The 19,693-nt window shown below is 42.6% G+C and overlaps 2 protein-coding genes across 4 annotated transcripts; one reads left to right on the plus strand and one right to left on the minus strand.

The window, feature by feature from the left end:
* Positions 1-7,185: 7,185 nt before the first annotated feature.
* On the minus strand, positions 7,186-10,942 carry Rpl34 (ribosomal protein L34). 3 transcript variants are annotated; one of them, XM_045143778.1, is made up of 4 exons: positions 10,914-10,942; positions 9,556-9,729; positions 9,009-9,112; positions 7,186-7,325 (listed from the first exon to the last, which is right to left on the minus strand). In XM_045143778.1, the coding sequence occupies exons 2-4, from the start codon at positions 9,718-9,720 to the stop codon at positions 7,241-7,243; spliced, it is 354 nt and encodes a 117-aa protein (XP_044999713.1). In that variant the 5' UTR covers positions 9,721-9,729; positions 10,914-10,942; the 3' UTR covers positions 7,186-7,240. The 3 variants fall into 3 exon arrangements, with proteins under 3 accessions (XP_044999713.1, XP_004671482.1, XP_044999712.1); XM_004671425.3 differs by having other exon boundaries at positions 10,818-10,931; XM_045143777.1 differs by lacking the exon at positions 10,914-10,942 and adding an exon at positions 10,802-10,910.
* Positions 10,943-12,263: 1,321 nt separating this feature from the next.
* Positions 12,264-12,608, plus strand: LOC101611453 (cytochrome c, somatic-like). The gene has a single exon (XM_045144091.1). It carries the CDS (start codon positions 12,264-12,266, stop codon positions 12,576-12,578), a length of 315 nt encoding a protein of 104 aa, XP_045000026.1. The 3' UTR covers positions 12,579-12,608.
* Positions 12,609-19,693: the final 7,085 nt, after the last annotated feature.

Here is a 19,693-nt window from a genome sequence, read left to right on the forward strand (position 1 = left end):
AAGTTGTAGATGAGAATCTAAAAATCCATGAGGGGATATATACACTTTTCAAAAAAGCAAAAGGAAATAAAGATCATTGCACTAAACTACTGTTTTCTTGATATAAGTATTCTGTTAAAAAAAAAAAAATCTGAGTGGGACATGATGGCACACACTTTTAATGCCAGCACTCGGGAGGCAGAGATAGGAGGATCACCATGAGTTGGAGGCCACCCTGAGACTACATAGAGAATTCCAGGTCAACCTGAGTTAAAGTGAGACCTTAACCTCGAAAAACAAAACAAAACAAAACAAAAAAATCTGAGGGCTGGAGAGATGGCTTAGCAATTAAGGCATTTGCCTGTGAAGCCTAAGGATCCAGGTTTGATTCCCCAGTACCCACATAAGTCAGATGCACAAGGTGGCACATGCATTTGGAGTTTGTTTGCAGTGGCTCGAGGCCCTAATGTGCCTATTCTCTCTCTTCTTTCCTTTCCTCTCTCCTTCCTTCTCTCTCTCACTAAATAAATAAATACATAAAATATCTTTAAAAATCTGAAGATAAAGTAGAATTGTTCCCCACCATCACCATCAATGGACTGATTAGATTTAATGAGACAACTTTATACAGATCTTACTTGGCATTGGTCATGCAGTGAGATGGCAGGTGTGGCTAGAAGTAGGGTTGTTGAGTAGAGGTTCCACAAATGATGGCCTTTGGGCCAAATCTGAACTGTTTTTGTTAATAAAGCTTCATTGGAACATACATTTGTCCATTTGTTTATGTATTGTCTGTGGCCACTTTCACTCTGCAATGGAAAAGCTGAGTAATTGTGACCAAGGCCATATGTTCCATTCTTTGCACAACTTACACTTAAATGCAGTAAGTATCTGAGTTTTCTTTTAGACCCTTTGTTCTTTAGGCAAGTCAATCTGCAAGTGTAGTTTCAACCCTAGAGAGAGTTAAGAGGGCAAAGCCTTCAGGCTGTTTTCACAGGCCAAGGACTATAGAAGCTGGGTAAGTATCAGGGGACTTCAGTCAATACATTTGATTCCCTTCCTGCTTAATAGTGCAGTAGGTCGGTGCTTAAATTACTGAGGGTTTTGTGTAAATATTCTCTAATGTGGAGGAGCTTTTGCTCTCACTGAAATAATCATGGAAAGCTTTTCTTTCACTGGTTTCTCAGTATGGGGAGAGCAGCAGCAATGTTCTGGCCCTTTACTAAGTGCTGTATGGAAACAGGCATGTTCTTTCTTAGTGACCGAGAATTTACTCACATACTTCAGGTTTGGGGGACTTTAGATATTGTGAATTATTTTACTTTTGGTGCAAACTGTTTCATGACTTCTGGCATTTGTCTAATGTTAGTTCTTGGGTCTGGAATGTTCTGCCTGCTTATCACCCAGGTAGCCAACCACTTATCCTTGCTCTGAATTTAAAACTCATTTCCTCAGGAAAGCCACTGTCGCTCCCAGAGGTCCCTTAAGTTTCATGATGCTGTGGACGTTATTCCAGTGTGTGCGAACTAGGCAGATTTGTGTCTGTTCCTCATTGACATCGTCTTCCCTGTGCATGATGAGGCAGGGCAGCATCTCATCTTCTTTGATGATTAGGATGCTAGTAACATTTATCCAACCTTTTCCGGTGCAGGGTGGTTTCTAAGCATCTGGTGAGTTAGTGAATGGAACCCAAGGCAAATTAAAGAATATGCATGACTGGCAAAAGCACTTTCATAATCCTTCAAGTGAACCAGAATCATTGAAGAAGAAGGCCTACTAAAAGTGAATAGCTAATTGTGGTGGTTTGATTCAGGTGTCCCTCATAAACTTAGGTATTCTGAATGCTGGTCTCCCCAGCTGATGGCAATTGGAAATTAAAGCCTCCTGGAGGCAGTGTGTTGTTGGGAGCGGGCTTATGGGTGTTATAGCCAGTGTTTGGCACACTCATCTATTGGATTTTAATAAAATTAAAGACAAACCATTTATAGCAGCAAAGTACTAATACACATTTACAACACAACTGTTAAAAAGTACATCCTAAAAGACAGACCAAACGGTTGAACCTTCACTAGGCCCTTAGAAGGAAAACTGGATTCAAAAGGCCCTGGAGAAGGTAGAATGAAAACTGATCATTATCTCCTCCTGTTTCTGCCCCCCTCCCCTCTCTCTCTCTTTTATATCACTTATCCTTTTCTTCCTTCTCTTCTTGGGCACTGACCTGTAACTCCTGGTACCAGCAGGTGGATATCATCCACAATCAGCTCTTGATCAGAGACCTATAAGGTCTCCCAAAAGAAGGCAGATTTATGTCAGAGTGCTTGATGACCCATCATAGGTTAGTGGTAAGACCCTACTGATGAAGACACCATACACTGTTGGCACATATCATGGCTGGAAGCTGGAAGAGAATCAATGCCCAGTTTGCGTCTAGTGCCGGAAGGTGCTACATGAGCGACTGGGGGAAAATGACCAATATCTCTCCAAGCAACGCATGGTCTAACCTACTTAGCAGCAAACAACCTGACATGATGCTCATACAAGTGTAATAGTGGTGCACAGCCATAGTGGGAAACCAACTGCTCTTGATTTGGCTAACTGATCTGCTCAGTGGAATGGAACACATAGCTGGAGCTGGGAAACAAGTCAGAACCATATCCAACAATGTGCCCACTCTCCATTAAACTCTCTCTAAAACATAATGGTTATCACATTTACTTGGTGCTAACTTTAATCTCCGTTGGAGAATCTGCTTTTCTTTTTCAGATAGACACAGATCCTAAGGAAAGAACCACTCCATCATACCTCAAAAGGGTCCCAACTGAAACTAAGAATAATTGGGGAAACATGCAGGGATGCTGTTTTCTTGCTGAACTGGGTACCAGCACAATCATGATGGAGATAGACACAGAGAACAAGCAATCCCTACACAGATATCCAGAGACACAGGCTCCCAAGATCTCATCACTGAAACAGACCTAATATGAACCCAACATGGCGCAGGGAAATTTGCGCAAGAGGGGCAGAAAGAATGTCAGAGCCACATGTTGGGTCATGACAACAAAGACATTTCCTCCTACCCCAAATTAAACGCTAACCCCACAATGCACGACCCATAAACCCCAACAAGGAGGGTCCATGTGGAGGGGGAGGACAGGGAGGAGGCTAACTATGGTACAAACTTGACTGTATTCACTGACTTAAAAAAAAAAAAAAAGTGTAAATCTTAGCCAGGCATGGTTGCGCATGTCTTCAATTCCAGCATTCGGAGGCAAAGGCAGGAAGATCACCATGAGTTCAAGGCCACCTTGAATCAACATAGTGAATTGTAGGCCAGATTGGACTAGTGAAACCCTTCCTTGCAAAACCAAAAAATAAAAAATTGCCAAATAAATACGAGTTCCTGAAGCCAATAGCATCTTCTGTGAGTTGTGATAATACACCCTAATCTGACAGATAACAGGTAGTGTGCAGGTACTTAACATCTGCCAGTTTCCCAGGTATAAATATACTGCCATTTCAGTGCTACAGAGGCATGCAGCTCCTTCCAGAGAGAGGATGCAATAGCTCCATGCAGCACACTGCTCTTTCTAGGGATGACATCCAGGAATTTTACTGTCATCACTACCAGCAGTTAGTCACCTGCCCCAGAGAACTGCAACACTCAGAACTGTATCACAATCTTACTCTGAAGATTGCATGTGATTTCAGCTGGAAGAGGCATAGTTTTATGGCTTAAGGATGGAGGTAGCTGTATCAGGCTCCTAATCATTGGAGTAAAAAATGGTATGCTATTTAGCTGTGGAAACAAACTTGATTTGGTTAAACATATGGGAGTTTTCTGCTTTTATGGGGAAAAGACTCCCTTCAACCTTCTAATAGAATTTATAAGCAATTCAACAGAAGGAGAAATACTAGACTTTAAAAAGAAAACCACTGACTACATTCACATGTCTTTTTGGGAACCTGTCAAGACTACTTTGTCACACAGAACTGGATTCAATAAAAACTTTAAAAAAACAAATCAAAAGCCAGCAGTCACAGAATCCATTTTGTTCATTTGGATTCAGTTGGTACTATGTTCACACCAATTACTGCTCTTCAGTATTAAGTGCTGTGCTTCATGTGAAATAACTAAATGTAAGAATACTCACAAATCTTAAAAGAGAAAAATTGGAACTAGCTCAAATGCTCAGAAAGAAGTATTCAAATTATGGCACATGGGTTTGATGGTACACATAGCCACTAAAATATATTCCAAAATACCTTGGGGGTTATGTGTGGAAGTTGAAAGTTATATACATGATATCCAATTTTGATGCATTCTCTCTTCTGCCTTAAAAATCAAATGGAAGAGAAAAATATGAAAAGTATGAGTAGTGCAGTGAGATTTTCTTTTCCTAGTTTCTGGATATTTTATGTACAAAAATTTTTACTTTAGATGAAAAGTAAAATATTTGGGCTGGAGAGAGGGTTCAGAGGTTAAGGCACTTGCCTACAAAGCTTAAGGACCAGAATTCGAGTCCCCAGTTCCCAGGTAAAGCCAGATGGACAATGGCATGTGCATCTGGAGTTCATTTGCAGTGACTGGAGGTCCTGGCACGCCCATTCTTTCCCTTTCTCTCCCTGTTTACAAATTAATTTTTTTTGTTTTTTTTTTATTTTTTTAACTTTTTTTATTGACAACTTCCATAATTATATACAATAATCCATGGTAATTCCCTCCCCCCACTTTCCTCTTCACAATTCCAGTCTCCACATCCCTTTCCCTAAATATTTTTAAAAAGTGAAACAGCCACATATTCTCTGTAAAGTATTTAAATTTTTAAAAAAATATTATTTGTAAGAAAAGAGAGGACAGACAGAATGGGCACCCAAGGGCCTCTAGCCGCTGCAAATAAACTCCAGATGTACATACCTCTTTGAGCATCTGGCTGTATGTGGGTACTGGGGAACTGAATCCGGTTGTTATTTCAAGTCACTTTTTCAGATTAGCCTATGGATCAATTAACAAGTTCTCAAAGTACTGTTGTTTGGTCACATTAGTACTGAGCGCCATGTTTTAGATTTATACCACCAAAGGACCACAAAACACCTGGGGCAGAACAATGTACTAGCTTCTCATGGAAAGTAAACAAACTTGAAGGCAAGGTTTTTCAACTATATCCATTTAAAATTTCCAATACTACAATTAAGCATTATAATTGTTAATTAATGTCTCAGCATTGGAAGCTATTTGGAGCAGTTTAATGGATCTCAATTGTAATTCAAGACCATACCTAGCTCCAGCCATTTAAAGGATACACCAGCAGCAAATATTCAAGCATTAACTCACTTGGCCTGCTGTGTACCTGTGACTGTTGCCTCACTCAAAGCTGTCATAGAATTTGGTACTTTCAGGAGTCCAGGACATGAAAAGTAAAAGCCCATGTCTCAAAGCTAGAGTAAGTTAGAAGGCCATGGATTTCAGTGAAGAATGGAGCCAGGCATGGTGGCACACACCTTTAATCCCAGCACTAGGGAGGTAGAGCTAGAAGGAACCTCATGAATTCAAGGCCACCCTGAGACTGCATAGTGAATTTCAGGTCCACCTGGGTAGAGCAAGACCCTACCTTAAAAAAAAAAAAAAAAAAAAACTCCTCTCCAGACATTTGTTATGCCATATTAGTTAATGTTCAAATTTAGGTTAAAGGACAGACTGATTTCCCTTTATTCTTCCAGTGTCTAAAACTTAGCTTGGGCTGTTTTTAGAATGAACAATCAGGATATGGAGCTAAACTAGTCTTAGAAGACAGTAACAAATCAGATCTTACACACAGGGCACTTTGGGATGAGGCTTATAGCTAAGCATTACAGCTCCTTGCAAATAAGAAAAAAAAATAAAGCCAGATATGGAACATATGCCTTTCATCACATCAAATGGGGAGGCTGAGGTAGGACCACCAAGGTCAGCCTGGGTCGCAGAGATCCTGCCTTGAAAAAGCCCAGCCACTTATACCAATACTGTGCAGTTACAAAAAGCCCCTATTTTCATGTCCCGACCTGAACTACAAGTTCAAGGTATCACTGTAAACCTGACTTTGGGTTTCACATACAGTAGCTCATTAATTGTTGAACAAGGTACTTTGAGCCTCTAAGAGAGCATTTTCCAGTGGACTTAACATATGAAATACAAAAAGCTTCATTACAAATAACCTAAAGATCAGGTGTCTAACTCGGCCTCATGGGATAGGGAACACGTAAGAATCCACATATGGCACTAAATGGCCTGGATATTCATGATCCCAGTGCCTGACCCTACCTACAAAAGACCATCACAATAGGAGATGGCAGTGACCTTGGGATGATTCAGAATGCATCATCGTGCTGGGAAGAAGTGACAGAGGAGTGCTCAGCACTGAAGTATCTCAATCACACCTTCCCATGGCTCAGGGTCTATTGTGGAAGAGGTGGCAGAAAGAACATTAAGAGCCAAAGGAAGGGTAGGAATCCTTACAATGTGCTCCTCCTGACACAAAGGGCCCGGACATCCATGACTCCACAGCACCTGACACTATCTACACAAGACCATCATAATAGGAGGTAAAAGATGACATTAAAATAAGACTGATTGAGAGGGGAAGGGGATATGATGATGAATGGAATTTCAAAGGGGAAAAGTGGGGGGGGGGGGAGGGTATTACCATGGGATATTGTTTACAATCATGGAAGTTGTTAATAAAAAATTAATTTAAAAAATCCACATATGGGGCTAAAGAGATGCCACAGTGCTGCTCTGCAAAGCCTGACAGCTCAGATTTGATTCCTCAGTATCCACATAAAGCCAGATGCACAAAGTGCCATGCATATGTGCATGCATGCGTCTGGAGTTTTATTTGCAACATCAAGCCAAGGCATGCCCATACTCTCTGTCTCTCTGAAGACTAGGTATAGTCTTTAACACTAGTATGGGCAGGGGTGTGGACTGGCATACATATATAGAGTGCAAGCCATGAGGACACCAATGTTCTCCTCTGGCCTGCGCCTAAGTATACACACATGCATACAATATACAAACAAGCACAAAAAAAGAACATTTATGTTTCAAAGCAGTGGTCAGAATGACCTCCAACTATTTTTTCTTTGGGGAAATAAAAGTCATCAACTATCAATTATGGAGTCCTCAAATAATGGAAACCAATCCCCAAACAGTAAAACAAAACAAAAGAATTAGCATAAAGCCACAGAACAAGCCTTGGTTTTTATTATTTAAAAAGCTTCATATTTATTTAGCTTTCTGACTCTGTGCTTGTGCCTTTAACACCTTCACGACGATTTTCTGCTCCTCAATAAGGAAAGCTCGCTTGATCCTGGAAGGAAAACATGCAGTGAATACTTTCTAGAAACTCAGAAGAAATAAATGCCAGAGGTGAAATTGACATAAAATTCTACACACACACACATGTATGTATAAATATTTTGGTTTTTCAAGGTAGGGTCTCTAGCTCAGGCTGACCTGGAATTCACTACATACTCAGGGTAGGCTCGAACTCATGGTACCCACATCGGCCTCATGAATGCTGGGATTAAACGTGTGTGCCACCATGCCCAGCTTTATTTGCATATTTAATGCAGGACTTCAACTCCAGGTAGTCCCTGCCACCCTCTGGTAGGTCACCATGACAAATAAATCATACGCATAGAAGACATGGTACCACTTACGATAGTTTCTGTTTAAATATGTTTCTGGCAAGGCATGGTGGCGCACACCTTTAATCCCAGCACTTGGGAAGCAGAGGTAGGAGGATCTCCATGAGTTTGAGCCCACCCTGAAACTGCACAGTTAATTCTAGAATGCTACCTCAAAAACCAAATACATATATATATATATATATATTACACACACACACACACACACACACACACACACACACATATATATTTCTGTATTGGGATCCAAGACACAATATTTAATTCCCAAATGCTTTAGGGCCCATGTTGATTCTGCAGTTTGCAAACCAGAGGTGTAAAACTGTAGTCCATGCCCTTTTTGTTGTCTAAGCTTTCCCATCATTCTGCTTCTGTTTCACATGCTACCTTTTCCTCAACTACACAAAAACAATTTCTCCTTTATGTCAGATCATTTTCCTACCTCCCACAGAACCACATTTTCCCTGAAATTAACATACTATGCCTTACCACCCCTTGCAAACTACCTCTTCAAACACAGAATTGGGCAGCCATTTTTAGCATCAAAAGACATGGTTTAAAAACTTGGTTGGACCACCTTGTGAATCTTTCCAAATAAACTAGAGGCAAACTACACCCGTGAATCCATCTCCTTATCAATTACCTCTCAACCGCCCCCCATGGCTCCCTCATATTCTTGAGTCAATTTAACATAGGAATAAAGGCCTCAATAAAACCTGCATTCAGTCTTGGTCTCCAGCCCAGCCCTTCTTCCTGAAACTCTCCCCTCTCTGCCCTACCATCAGGTGTCCACAATTTTCTCCTCCCCTGCAAGACCACCACCTTCCAAACACTCATGTCTTATTGACTGAGTGACCTCACCATCTACTCTGCTCCAGCTGTTTCCATTTCAACAAAGGTTTCTCAGCCTTTCTCAAAACCTATCACTATTTTAAAGAATGAAGGCAAAAAATCGCCTTCCCTCTAAAGTCTTTTGTAATCTGCCTTTTCCATTTTCTGTATCCCCCAAGCCTCACTGCTCCAGCCTCTCCAGAACTGCACACTATTTTGTTCCTATACCTTTAAGATCTTCTACCCTCCGTCTTATGATCAAATCACTAATGCAAAATTCCCTATCCGCCTTCTCTACAAACGTCAATTCTACTCTTGACATCCAGTGTAAGGATGCGCAAGATCCTGATGTAATTAACTGGAGCATCACTTCCTGTTTTGTACAGCACGTTGTGAAGTCAAGGGAAGATTCAAAAGTATGCAGCCTGTTGTACAACCAATCATGTTCTCACCCATCTGCAGTAGAACATATACACGTACTTAGGTCAATTTGACACGAACGTTTTACTCACCTGTCACGGACACATTTAGCACACATGGAACCACCATAGGCCCGGCTGACATGTTTTTTTGTTTTGGACAATCTCATAAGGACTTTAGGTCTCACAGCACGAACCTACATGAGGAAAATATTGAGATAATCCTGTTATGCTTTAGTAAAAACATTTTCCTGAGTTTTGTTAAGCAGCAACTGTAAATGTTAAACTAGACTGAAGGGAAATAGTGTACCCTGATTTAACTGAAAGTCATCTGTCATTGCTCAAACTTAGTTGTTTAAAAAATGATACCTTATTTATCTATGACAGAGAAGGGGAGAAAGAAGAGGATCTGAATATGAATAGGTACACCAGGACCTACAGATGCACATGCCACTGTGTGCGTTGGGCTTTATGCGGGCACTGGGAAACTGAAGCCAGAGTTACTAGGCTCTGCAGGTAAGTGCCTTAACCACTCTCTGGGAGGTTTTTTCTTTAAGTTCATGTTCTTGGCAGGATGTCATGCCATTCTCAATCATCTTAGTAGCATCAAATAATTAAGGCCTACAGAAGGCTCACTTACCCCTCTAAGTCGGCCTGGGCACACGCCGCAAGCTGACTTTGGTGCTTTCCCGACCTTCTTGGTGTACAGGTAAACAATTCTATTACCAGGGGTTCGGGACAGCCTAGTTTTGTTAGAGGCTGTATTGTAGGAAAGCCTACGACGGTATGTCAAACGCTGGACCATTCTGAATGCCTACATTAAAAATAAAATGAATGTAATCACTGTAAGTATGTCACATCTCAAAGCATCATCACATACTTTGTAATATCCCTTACACTCACACTTATGTAATCATCATACACAGCACCCTTGTATTGAGGAGTTAAGAATCCCACATTTTAAAAATACTTGCGCTTAGAGGTGAGTGATAAGAGGCAATGTCCATCAAGAGGTGGAGCCCAGTTAAAATTCTGATCACCAGGCTCATTCCTCAGTCTGCTTTGTACACAGAGCCAGATGCGCGTTTTATTCGTGTATATGTGGAGGTCTCACTCCAGCACAGACTGACCTGGAACTCAGTCTATACCTTCCCCTCGAACTCACGGCGATTCTACCTCCTTTTCCTTTTAAAAGAGTTTTACCTCGTTTATATAACTGACATTTTATACAAATGACAGTAATTGTATCTGGTCCAACACAGTACCTGACAAGGGACCTACCAGTTACCTAGCTTCCCCTTCCCCGCAAACCCCCCCTAGCAATTGAAGGAAATTTCCCTCTTTAATGGCAACTGCGTTTGTCGTCCCACGTAAAAACTGAAAACACACGGTGCTGTTACTTAATAGGATGTACACTATGTAAACGACCGCGCCTCGCGGTGCGGAGTTTCAAACTCCAGGCCTTGCACATGCTAGGCAAACATCTACTTCATACTTAACACACACAAGGCCTACGTTAAGCCCAGCAAGACCCACCCACCGAATCTTCCTCCCAAGTTGTCAGCACTTCACTACCGAACTGAACTTGACCAAAACCCTGCACACAAGCCCAGTGTGTCCATCCAAGAAGCTACATTCGGTCCGCACCGCCTTACCGCAGGCACTGCGGCCCCCGCCCACCCGCCGCCCGCGAGCACTTAGCGACCCGGCATCACAACCACGACCTAGAACGTGCCGCGGCTCATCGCAAACGCCACCCAGCGGAGGCGGCAACGCCGGGCGCCGACTCCCGGCTGCTCACGGCGGCGGAAGGCTGGGAGGAGCGAGGGTTTTCCCAAGCTACAAGCAGAGGCCTTGCTCACCACAAGCCCTCGCCTGGCCCTCACCCTCGGCCCGACTCACAGCTCGACCCCTGAGGACGCCCTGCTCGCGCCGCTCCTCGGATGGAGGCCGATTGTCAAGAAGACAGACACACCGAGGAGAAGCAAGCTGCCATACCTCTAAACACCGGCCCCGGAAGAGGAAAAGGAAGGGGCGCACCCGTTCAAAGGTCAAGCGTGACTGCGCAGGACAGGAAGTCGCGTCAGAGTAGGTGGTGTCTCGCGGAGCGCGCCGCCATGTTGTACGGAATCGGACTCAGCGCCTCTTGTAGCTCTGCGCAGCTTCCACAAGGCGGGAAGCACTGGAGAGATTTTGGGATCGCTGTAGAAGTAAATGCAAACGACAGAGGAACCTAGAAAGAAGCGGGACTGAATACCTGCCTTCGTGGTTAGCTCCAGTGTCTGCTCTGGCCTTGGACCTGCTGATTCAATCCCCACTCACACTTCATAGGGTGACCTTTTAGGCTGGGGATCTTCTCTCGTCATTTATTCAAAACACAAACTTTACAAACACATTAGACTTTTATCCAGTATTTGCTAATTACTAGCTTTGTTACCTTGGGCTAGTTCTTAACTTTCAAAAGAAGGTATTAGTAGTAAGTACCCTTGCAGTGTTAGGTCATGATCAAAGAAATCCTGATGTTAAAGCACTTAGCCCAGAGCCTTACAAGGAGTAATTGTGCAATAAATGGTGGTTAATCTTATGATTATGTACAAAGAGCTACTTGGGTGGTAAAGTTTGATGTGTGTGATGAAAATAAGAGAGAGAAACCCTCTAAACGGCTATGCTAAAGCTTACATTATGGATCTGTTAGTATCTTCCTGAAAATTGGTACATAGTTTTCATCATATTGTCAGAAATTCATGGCGTCCAAAAAAGTAAAGAACAATTTCCTTGGACTCTAAGGAAGAACTCAGGAAAAAAAAAAAAAAAGGCTTTTGCTTTATTTTTTCTTCTTCGAAGTAGGGTCTCGCTCTAGCTCAGGTTGACCTGGGATTCACTCTGTAGTCTCAGGGCAATTTTGAACTCACAGCGATCCTCCTGTCTCTGCCTCCCAAGTGCTAGGATTACAAATGTGTGCCACGGGGCCTGGATGTCTTTAGCTATTTTTTTAACATTAAATTCTTTTTTGTTATTTTTATTTACTTATTTGAGAGCGACACAGAGAGAGAGAGAGAGAGAGAGAAAGGCAGATAGAGGGGGAGGGGGAGGAGAGAATGGGCGCGCCAGGGCTTCCAGCCTCTGCAAACGAACTCCAGACGCGGGCGCCCCCTTGTGCATCTGGCTAACGTGGGACCTGGGGAAACGAGCCTCGAGCCGGGGTCCTTAGGCTTCACAGGCAGGCTCTTAACCACTAAGCTGTCTCTTCAGCCCGCCTTTAACTTTTTAAGACGGTAAACATGCTAATTTATTTAGGGAGTCCTCTTAGAAATTACACCTACTCGGCGATGGCAGAGCGAATTAAAGATGGGTGATGTTGAGAAAGGCAAGATCTTTATTCAGAAGTGTGCCCAGTGGTACACTGTGGGAAAGGGAGGCAAGCACAAGACCGGACCAAATCTCCACGGTCTGTTTGGGCGGAAGACCGGTCAGGCTGCTGGATTCTCTTATACAGACGCCAACAAAAACAAAGGCATCACCTGGGGAGAAGACACACTGATGGAGTATCTGGAAAATCCCAACAAGTACATCCCTAGAACAAAAATGATCTTCGCTGGCATCAAGAAGAAAAGAGAAAGGGCAGACCTAATAGCTTATCTTCAAAAAGCTACTAATGAGTAATGGCCACTGCCTTATTTATTATAAAACAGAAATGCCTCATGGCTTTTAATGTGTACCATAATTTTACGGATTTCATGCACCACAATTCAGATCATGAATGACTAACAAAGTATTTTTGTTGGAGAGTCCTTATTTAAGTAAATTTGGCTTGCAGTAAAGAGAGTATGATTTTTTTTTAATAGTATTCTGATTCAGTGAATTCACTATAACTTTTAAAGATATGATTGGACTTACTTCACTGTTCTACTTTTCACAAAGATGGGGAATACCACCTCAAAACTTGTAAGATTGGTTTTATCTTTAGATATCTACAACTGGTTACATGAATATATTTGAATACTGGGAAAAATTCTCTTCACTGCTCAGAACCAAGCAAGGACCTGTTTCAACTGGTATGCAGTAGTCCATTACAGACAAGGGTTAAAGATAAAGACGCAATTGTCTTGACTATGCCAACTCAATTAGAATTCCTTATATCTAAGGATCCTGCCTTTTATTTGTCACAGGCATTTTACTGTGGTTTGTGCATAATACAAAATAAAGAATATTTAACACCAGAATAAAATGATATTACACCAACAGGGCTGGAGATATGGCTTAGTGGTTAAGGCACTTCCTTGCAAAGACTAAGGACCCAGGTTTGATTCTCCAGATCCTATATAAGCCTAATGCACATGGCATGCATCTGGGTTCGTTTGCAATGGCTGGAGGCCCTGGTGCTCCTATTCTGCCTGTCTCCTCCCCTCTAACAAATAAATCAAAATAAGCCCCCCCCAAAAAAATTATACCTGTAGGGTTAGGCAATGGCGATGTACTATGTGGTAGCAACTGGGCCTTCAGCTGTTTTCAAAGGAATGTCTGGAATTAAGCAGGCTCCTGGAATTAAGGGGGCTTGTTTTTCCTTCCACACCTGCCTTTCCCTTGTCTGCTGCCCTTTGATCATCATGAAGGTGAGGGTGTCTGGAAGGAAGACATTCAGAAGGAGGGTTTGGATAAAACACCTCAGTACCCCCAAGTTTCCTTTAGATCTTCCAATCTAACTGGCTGTGAAACTAAGAATGTAGGAGGGTGACTGAGGACAGGTGTCCTGTCATAAACTGTGAGTCCTGTTCATTCCATGATGCCCTACACCTCTACTGTCTGTCGGGGCACTGGGTAGAAGGCCCCGGTGATAGCCTTCCCTCTGCTCCCTCCAAAAGTGGCTGCTTTGCTGGCAGCATTGTCAGCTGCTTCCATCTTCCCCAGTACTTTGATTTTTGTCTTCTGAAATTCTTTCTTTTTCTTTTTTCTTTTTTTTTCTTTTTTGTTGTTTATTTGTACTTATTTATTTGAGAGTGACAGACAGAGAGAAAGAGGCAGAGAGAGAGGAGAGTGGGCGCGCCAGGGCCTCCAGCCTCTGCAAATAAACTCCAGATGTGTGCGCCCCCTTGTGCAACTAGCTAATGTGGGTCCTGGGGAATCGAGCCTTGAACCAGGGCCCCTAGGCTTCACAGGCAAGCACTTAACTGCTAAGCCATCTCTCCCGTCCTTATTCTACTTTTTTTTTTTGAAGAGCTTTTATTTTTATTTATTTAAGAGAAAGAGAGGCAGATAGAGAGAATGGGTATGCCAGGGCTTCCAGCCACTGCAAACAAACTCTAGACACATGTGCCACCTTGGGCATCTGGCTTATGTGGGTCCTGGGGAATCGAACCTGGATCCTTTAGCTTTGAAGGCTAGTGCCTTAACCACTAAGTCATCCCTCCAGCCCATCTTTTCTTTTTCTTTCTTTCTTTCTTTCTTTCTTTCTTTCTTTCTTTCTTTCTTTCTTTCCTTCCTTCCTTCCTTCCTTCCTTCCTTCCTTCCTTCCTTCCTTCCTTCCTTCCTTCCTTCCTTTTTTTTTGTGGTTTTTAGAAGTAGGGTTTCACTCTAGCCCAGGCTGACCTAGAATTCACTATATAGTCTCAGGTTGGTCTTGAACTCATGGTGTTCCTCCTACTTCTGTCTTCCAAGTGCTGGGATTAAAGGTGTGTGCCACCATGCCCATCTGTTTTTCTTTAAAAAAAAAAATTAGTTGTCTATTTGTATGTGTGTGTGTGTTTATTGGGAAGGGGTGTCCACATATGCCTCACATACCTAACTTTGCATTCAGCTTTTTAAAACATATTTTAAATTTTTATTTATTTATTTAACACAGAGAGGCAGATACACAGAGAGAGACTGCAAATGAACGCCAGATGCATGTGCCACTTTGTGCATCTGGCTTATGTGGACCCTGGGAAATTGAACTGGGTCCTTTGGCTTTGCAGGCAAGTGCCTTAAATGCTAAGCCATGTCTCCAGCCCTGCATTCAGCTTTATGTGAGTACTGGGGAATCAAACTCAGACCAACAGGATTTGCTAGTAAGTGCCTTTAACTATTGAGCCATCTTCCTAGCCTCTGGCATGTTTTTTACTAGGTTTAAACCTAATCATTTTATTTGTTTTGTTACTAATATGCATGGGTATCTTCCATTACTACATTTCACTGTTGTCTTTTAAATTGAAGCTGTGGACTTTTGTTTATTCATATATGCCCTGCTACTCTTTAAAGTTTTTATTAGTAGTATTAATTTTAAATTACATTTTATTTTTATTTTTTTATTTTTCAAGGTAAGAGCTCACTGTAGCCCAGGCTGACCTGAAGTTTACTATATAGTCTCAGGCTGGCCTCAAACTCACAGCTATCCTCCTACTTCTGCCTCCCAAGTGCTGGGATTAAAGGCATGAGCCATCATGCTCGGCTTAAATTACATTTAAAAAAATGTTTTGGGGGCTGGAGAGATGGCTTAGCGGTCAAGGCATTTGCCTGCGAAGCCAAAGTACCCAGGTTTGATTCCCAGGACCCACATAAGTCAGATGCACAAGGGGCACATGTGTCTGGAATTTGTTTGCAGTGGCTAGAGGCTCTGACGTGACCATTCTCTATCTGTCTCTCTTCTCTCTATTTCTCTCTGCTTTCAAATAAATAAAAATTAAAACAGTAATAACAATATTTTTGTGTATTTGCAAATAGAGAAAGAGAGAGAGAAAGAAAGAGGGGGAGGGGCTGGAGAGATGGCTAAGTGGTTAAGGCGCATGCCTGCAAAGCCTAAGGACTCCAGTTCGATTCTCCAGGTCCCACATAAGCCAGATGCACATGGTGGCACATGCGTCTGGAGTTAATTTGCAGTGGATAGAGACCCTGGCATGCCCATTCTCTCTCTCTCTCTCTCTCTCTCTCTCTCTCTCTCTGTCTCTAATAATTAAATAAAAAGAAAGAAAAAATAAAAGAGGGGAAGAATGGGTATACCACTTGCCATTGCAAATGAATCCCACATGTATGCACCACTTTGTACATCTGGCTTTACATGGGTACCGGGGAATTGAACACAAGCTATGAGGCTTTGCAAGCAAGTGCCCTTAACCATGAGCCATCTCCTCGGCCCCATAATTTTAAACTAATTTTGAAGGAATTCTAAATATATCACCTACATGTTACCCCTTTCTAGTTCTTGTGCTCCCTGTCCAATCCCTCTGGCTGGTATCTTAAATTCAATATTAAATAGTAATACAGAAAATAGACCTTTGAGCTACTTTCTAATTTTAGCAGGAAAGCTTTTCATGTTTTTTTACATTAAGAGTTAGGAAAATAGTGAATGATTACGGTTGCTTCATTTTCTTTTGTTTCAGTAATGGGTATTGGATTTATAAATTTATTTCTCATTTTCTACTTAGATATAATTAAGAATGTCTTCTTTGGCCTGGAGAAATGGCTTCGTGGTTAAGGTGTTTGTCAGCAAAGCCTATAAACTCAGGGTTGATTTCCCAGGGCCCAGATATTCTAGATGCACATGGTGGTGCATGTATCTAGAGTTTGTTTGCAGTGGCTAGAGGCCCTGGCATGCCCAACCTGTGCCCCACCCACCCCCATCTCTCTCTTTCTCTCTTTCAAATACTTAAATAAGTAAAATATTTTTAGAAAGTTAAAAAGGTCAGGCATGGTGGGCAGTCCTTTATTCCCGGCACTCGGGAGGCAGAGGTGGGAGGATCACTGTGAGTTCAAGGTCACCCTGAGACTCCATAGTGAATTCCAGGTCTACAGTGAGACCCTACCTTGAAAAACCAAACTCAAACAAATAAACAAATAAATAATAACAATAAAAGAGTGTCTCCTTACATTAACTTCTGTAGTCAATAATATTTTGGGGGCAAAGGGATCCTTCTAACTTGTACAAAGGCATCGAGATACTCATATTTTATTACCCGTTCCTTTACCTAATACCTAATTGTGAATGAAGTTCCGGGAAAGTAGCCATACTTGTGTTAAGCCTTCAAGGCTGATTGATAATCAGAATTTCAGTGATTGTGTTGGAATGTGGCAGATCCATAGCTAAGTTATGTTGGGTTATCTTAGCCCCTATTAGAATGTAAAATGAGACTTCTCGCTAAGCATGTCTTCAGATGCGGCCTACAGCAGAGAACTTTCCATTTTGCTGTAATACCTCTACTTGCTGCTTCCAATGTATTGGCAGATTGCTTTGCTTCGTGGACTTATTTTGTTCTATAACTACAAAAATTTCACAAAACTGTTATCGTGCTGGAAAATGGATTGTGGAGTCACCTGCACCTGTTTTCCTGGGCCATGCTCACTCATATTTGCTTCCAGAATAAGCTATCTGTAATGCCTTTTAAGGTGAGAGCTGTGATTTTTGAAACTTTAAATTTATTTACTTGAGAGAGAAAGGGAGAGAGAGAGAGAAAGAGGCATATAAAGAGAATGGGTCCCCCAGGACCTTCCTTCACTCCAGATGAAGTCCTGTTGTATGGGCCACCTTGTGCATCTGGCTCACGTGGGTTCTGGGGAAATAGAACCTGGGTCCTTAAGCTTTGAGACAAGTGCCTTAATTGCTAAGCCATGTCTCTACCCCCAATTTTTTTAAAATATATTTTGTTTATTTTATTTATCTATTTGAGAGTGACAGACAGACAGAAGGAGGCAGAGACAGAGAATGGACATGCCAGGGCTTCCAGCCACTGCAAATGAACTCCAGATGCCTGCTCCCCCTTGTGCATCTGACTAACGTGGGTCCTGGGGAATAGAGCCTGGAACTGGGGTCCTTAGGCTTCACAGGCAAGTGCTTAACCATCAGGCCATCTCTCCAGCCCTACCCCCAATTTTTTTATTGACAATTTTCATACAAGTATATAATATATTCTGATCATAATCCCCTTCTGTTACTTTTTGAAAGTTTATTCATTTGCACGTGACTCTTGCTGATACAACTGAATGACTACCTGGCTTTATGTGGTTGGTTGTGGAATTGAACATAGGCTGGTAGTCTTTGCATGCAAGTACCTAATTAATTGCTGAGCCATCTTTGTAGCCCCATCTGTTTTAATGTCCTTTCCCGACCTTTCTCCACAATATTATGCAGGTCTTGTACAGGTCATGACAGTTGCTGTAAGGTTAAAAAAAATGTAATGACAATGTCATGTCTGGAAGATACTATTTCAAAGCACTCACCCCCATCCTCCATTCTTTTTTTCTTTGTCTTTTTAAAGGTAAGGTCTTTCTCTAGCCCAAACTGACTTGGAATTCCCATGTAGTCTCAGGGTGACCTTGAACTCACGGTGATATTCCTACCCTCCTACTTCTGCCTCCTGAGTGTTGGGATTAAAGGCGTGTGACACAACGCCAGGCTCTTCCATTCTTTCTGCCCTTTCTGCAACAATGTTTCCTGAGCTTTGAGGGTGTGATAGAGATTTAAGAGCATTGTTTTTTGGGGGGTGTGGTAGTTTGATTCAGGTGTCCCCCATAAACTTAGGTGTTCTGAATGCTAGGTTCCCAGCTGATGGAGATTTGGGAATTAACACCTCCTGGAGGGAGTGTATTGTTGGGGGCGGGCTTATGGGCTTTGTAGCCAGTTTCCCCTTGCCAGTGTTTGGCACACCCTCCTGTTGCTGTGGTTCATCTTATGTTGGGCAGGGGGTGATGTCCACCCTCTGCTCATGCCATCGTTTTCCCCTGCCATCGTGAAGCTTCCCCTCGAGCCTATAAGCCAAAATAAATCTCTTTTTCCCAGAAGCTGCTCTTGGTTGGGTGATTTCTACCAGCAATGCGAACCGGACTGCAACAGTAAAGTGGTACCAGGAGTGGGGTTGCTGCTAGACACCTAACTATGTGGTTATGGCCTTTTGGAGCTGATTTTCAAGAGGAATGTGGAAGGAGTTGAAACCTTGGCCTAAGAGATGCTTTGCAGTGCTGTAAGTACAGCTTGATGGTCTATCCTGGTCAGAGCTGAAAGACCTGAAGGCAGTAAGAACTATGGACTGTGAGGTTTGGCTTATGAGGGCGAGAAAGAGCTTTGCTTGGACTGGGCTAGCAGTTTGTGTGAGAAGCTTGCTCTTGTGCCCATGTCCTGAGAAGTTGTGCAGGGTTGCTTTGCGTAGAAATGAACTGGTGTGTGCAGAGGGATATGGCACAGAGAAAAAAAAGAAAAATCTTTGGGTGAACTGTTGCCCATTAAGCTGCAACTGAGAGATGACAACCTTTGAGACTGGGCTAGCTGACCTGCGCTGGGGCAACAGAAAGAATGTCGACTCTTTTGAAGGGGCCTGAGTGCTTACGGAGTGTCCTGTTCTTCAAAGTCTGCTTTAGTCCCCCCTGGATTAACAAATTGGCACCCTACCTGGTATCATGGAGTATAAGAAATGCTGGAAAGAGGGTCATTGAGTTTGCAACACGGTCTTGTGTTTTGGAAATGGCCATGGGCAGTGTGAAGCAGGTTTGCTGGTTGCCTGCATACAGACCCCATGAGGCCATGAGGACAAACCGTGGCTTGCAGTGGAGACCCAGTGGAGATGACGGGACCATGAGATGGCTGCCGAGGAGCTGCCGGCCCCGATGAAGTTTCCCAGGACTGTGAGTAGCCTAGCTGGAGGGTCAGAATTGGAATGCCAGAGACTTGTTGCTGGTTAGAATTATCGGACTTGGAGATTTGTCACTGGCTAGAGTTGCCGGACTTGAAGCTACAGAGTTTGATGTTTGCCCTGGTTGTTTTAAATCTTGTATTGGTTAAATGTTTCTTTGCTATGCCCAATGCCATCTATTGCAGT

The sequence above is a fragment of the Jaculus jaculus genome, chromosome 2 (genome assembly GCF_020740685.1).
Source record: "Jaculus jaculus isolate mJacJac1 chromosome 2, mJacJac1.mat.Y.cur, whole genome shotgun sequence".
NCBI classification, from domain to species: domain Eukaryota; kingdom Metazoa; phylum Chordata; class Mammalia; order Rodentia; family Dipodidae; genus Jaculus; species Jaculus jaculus.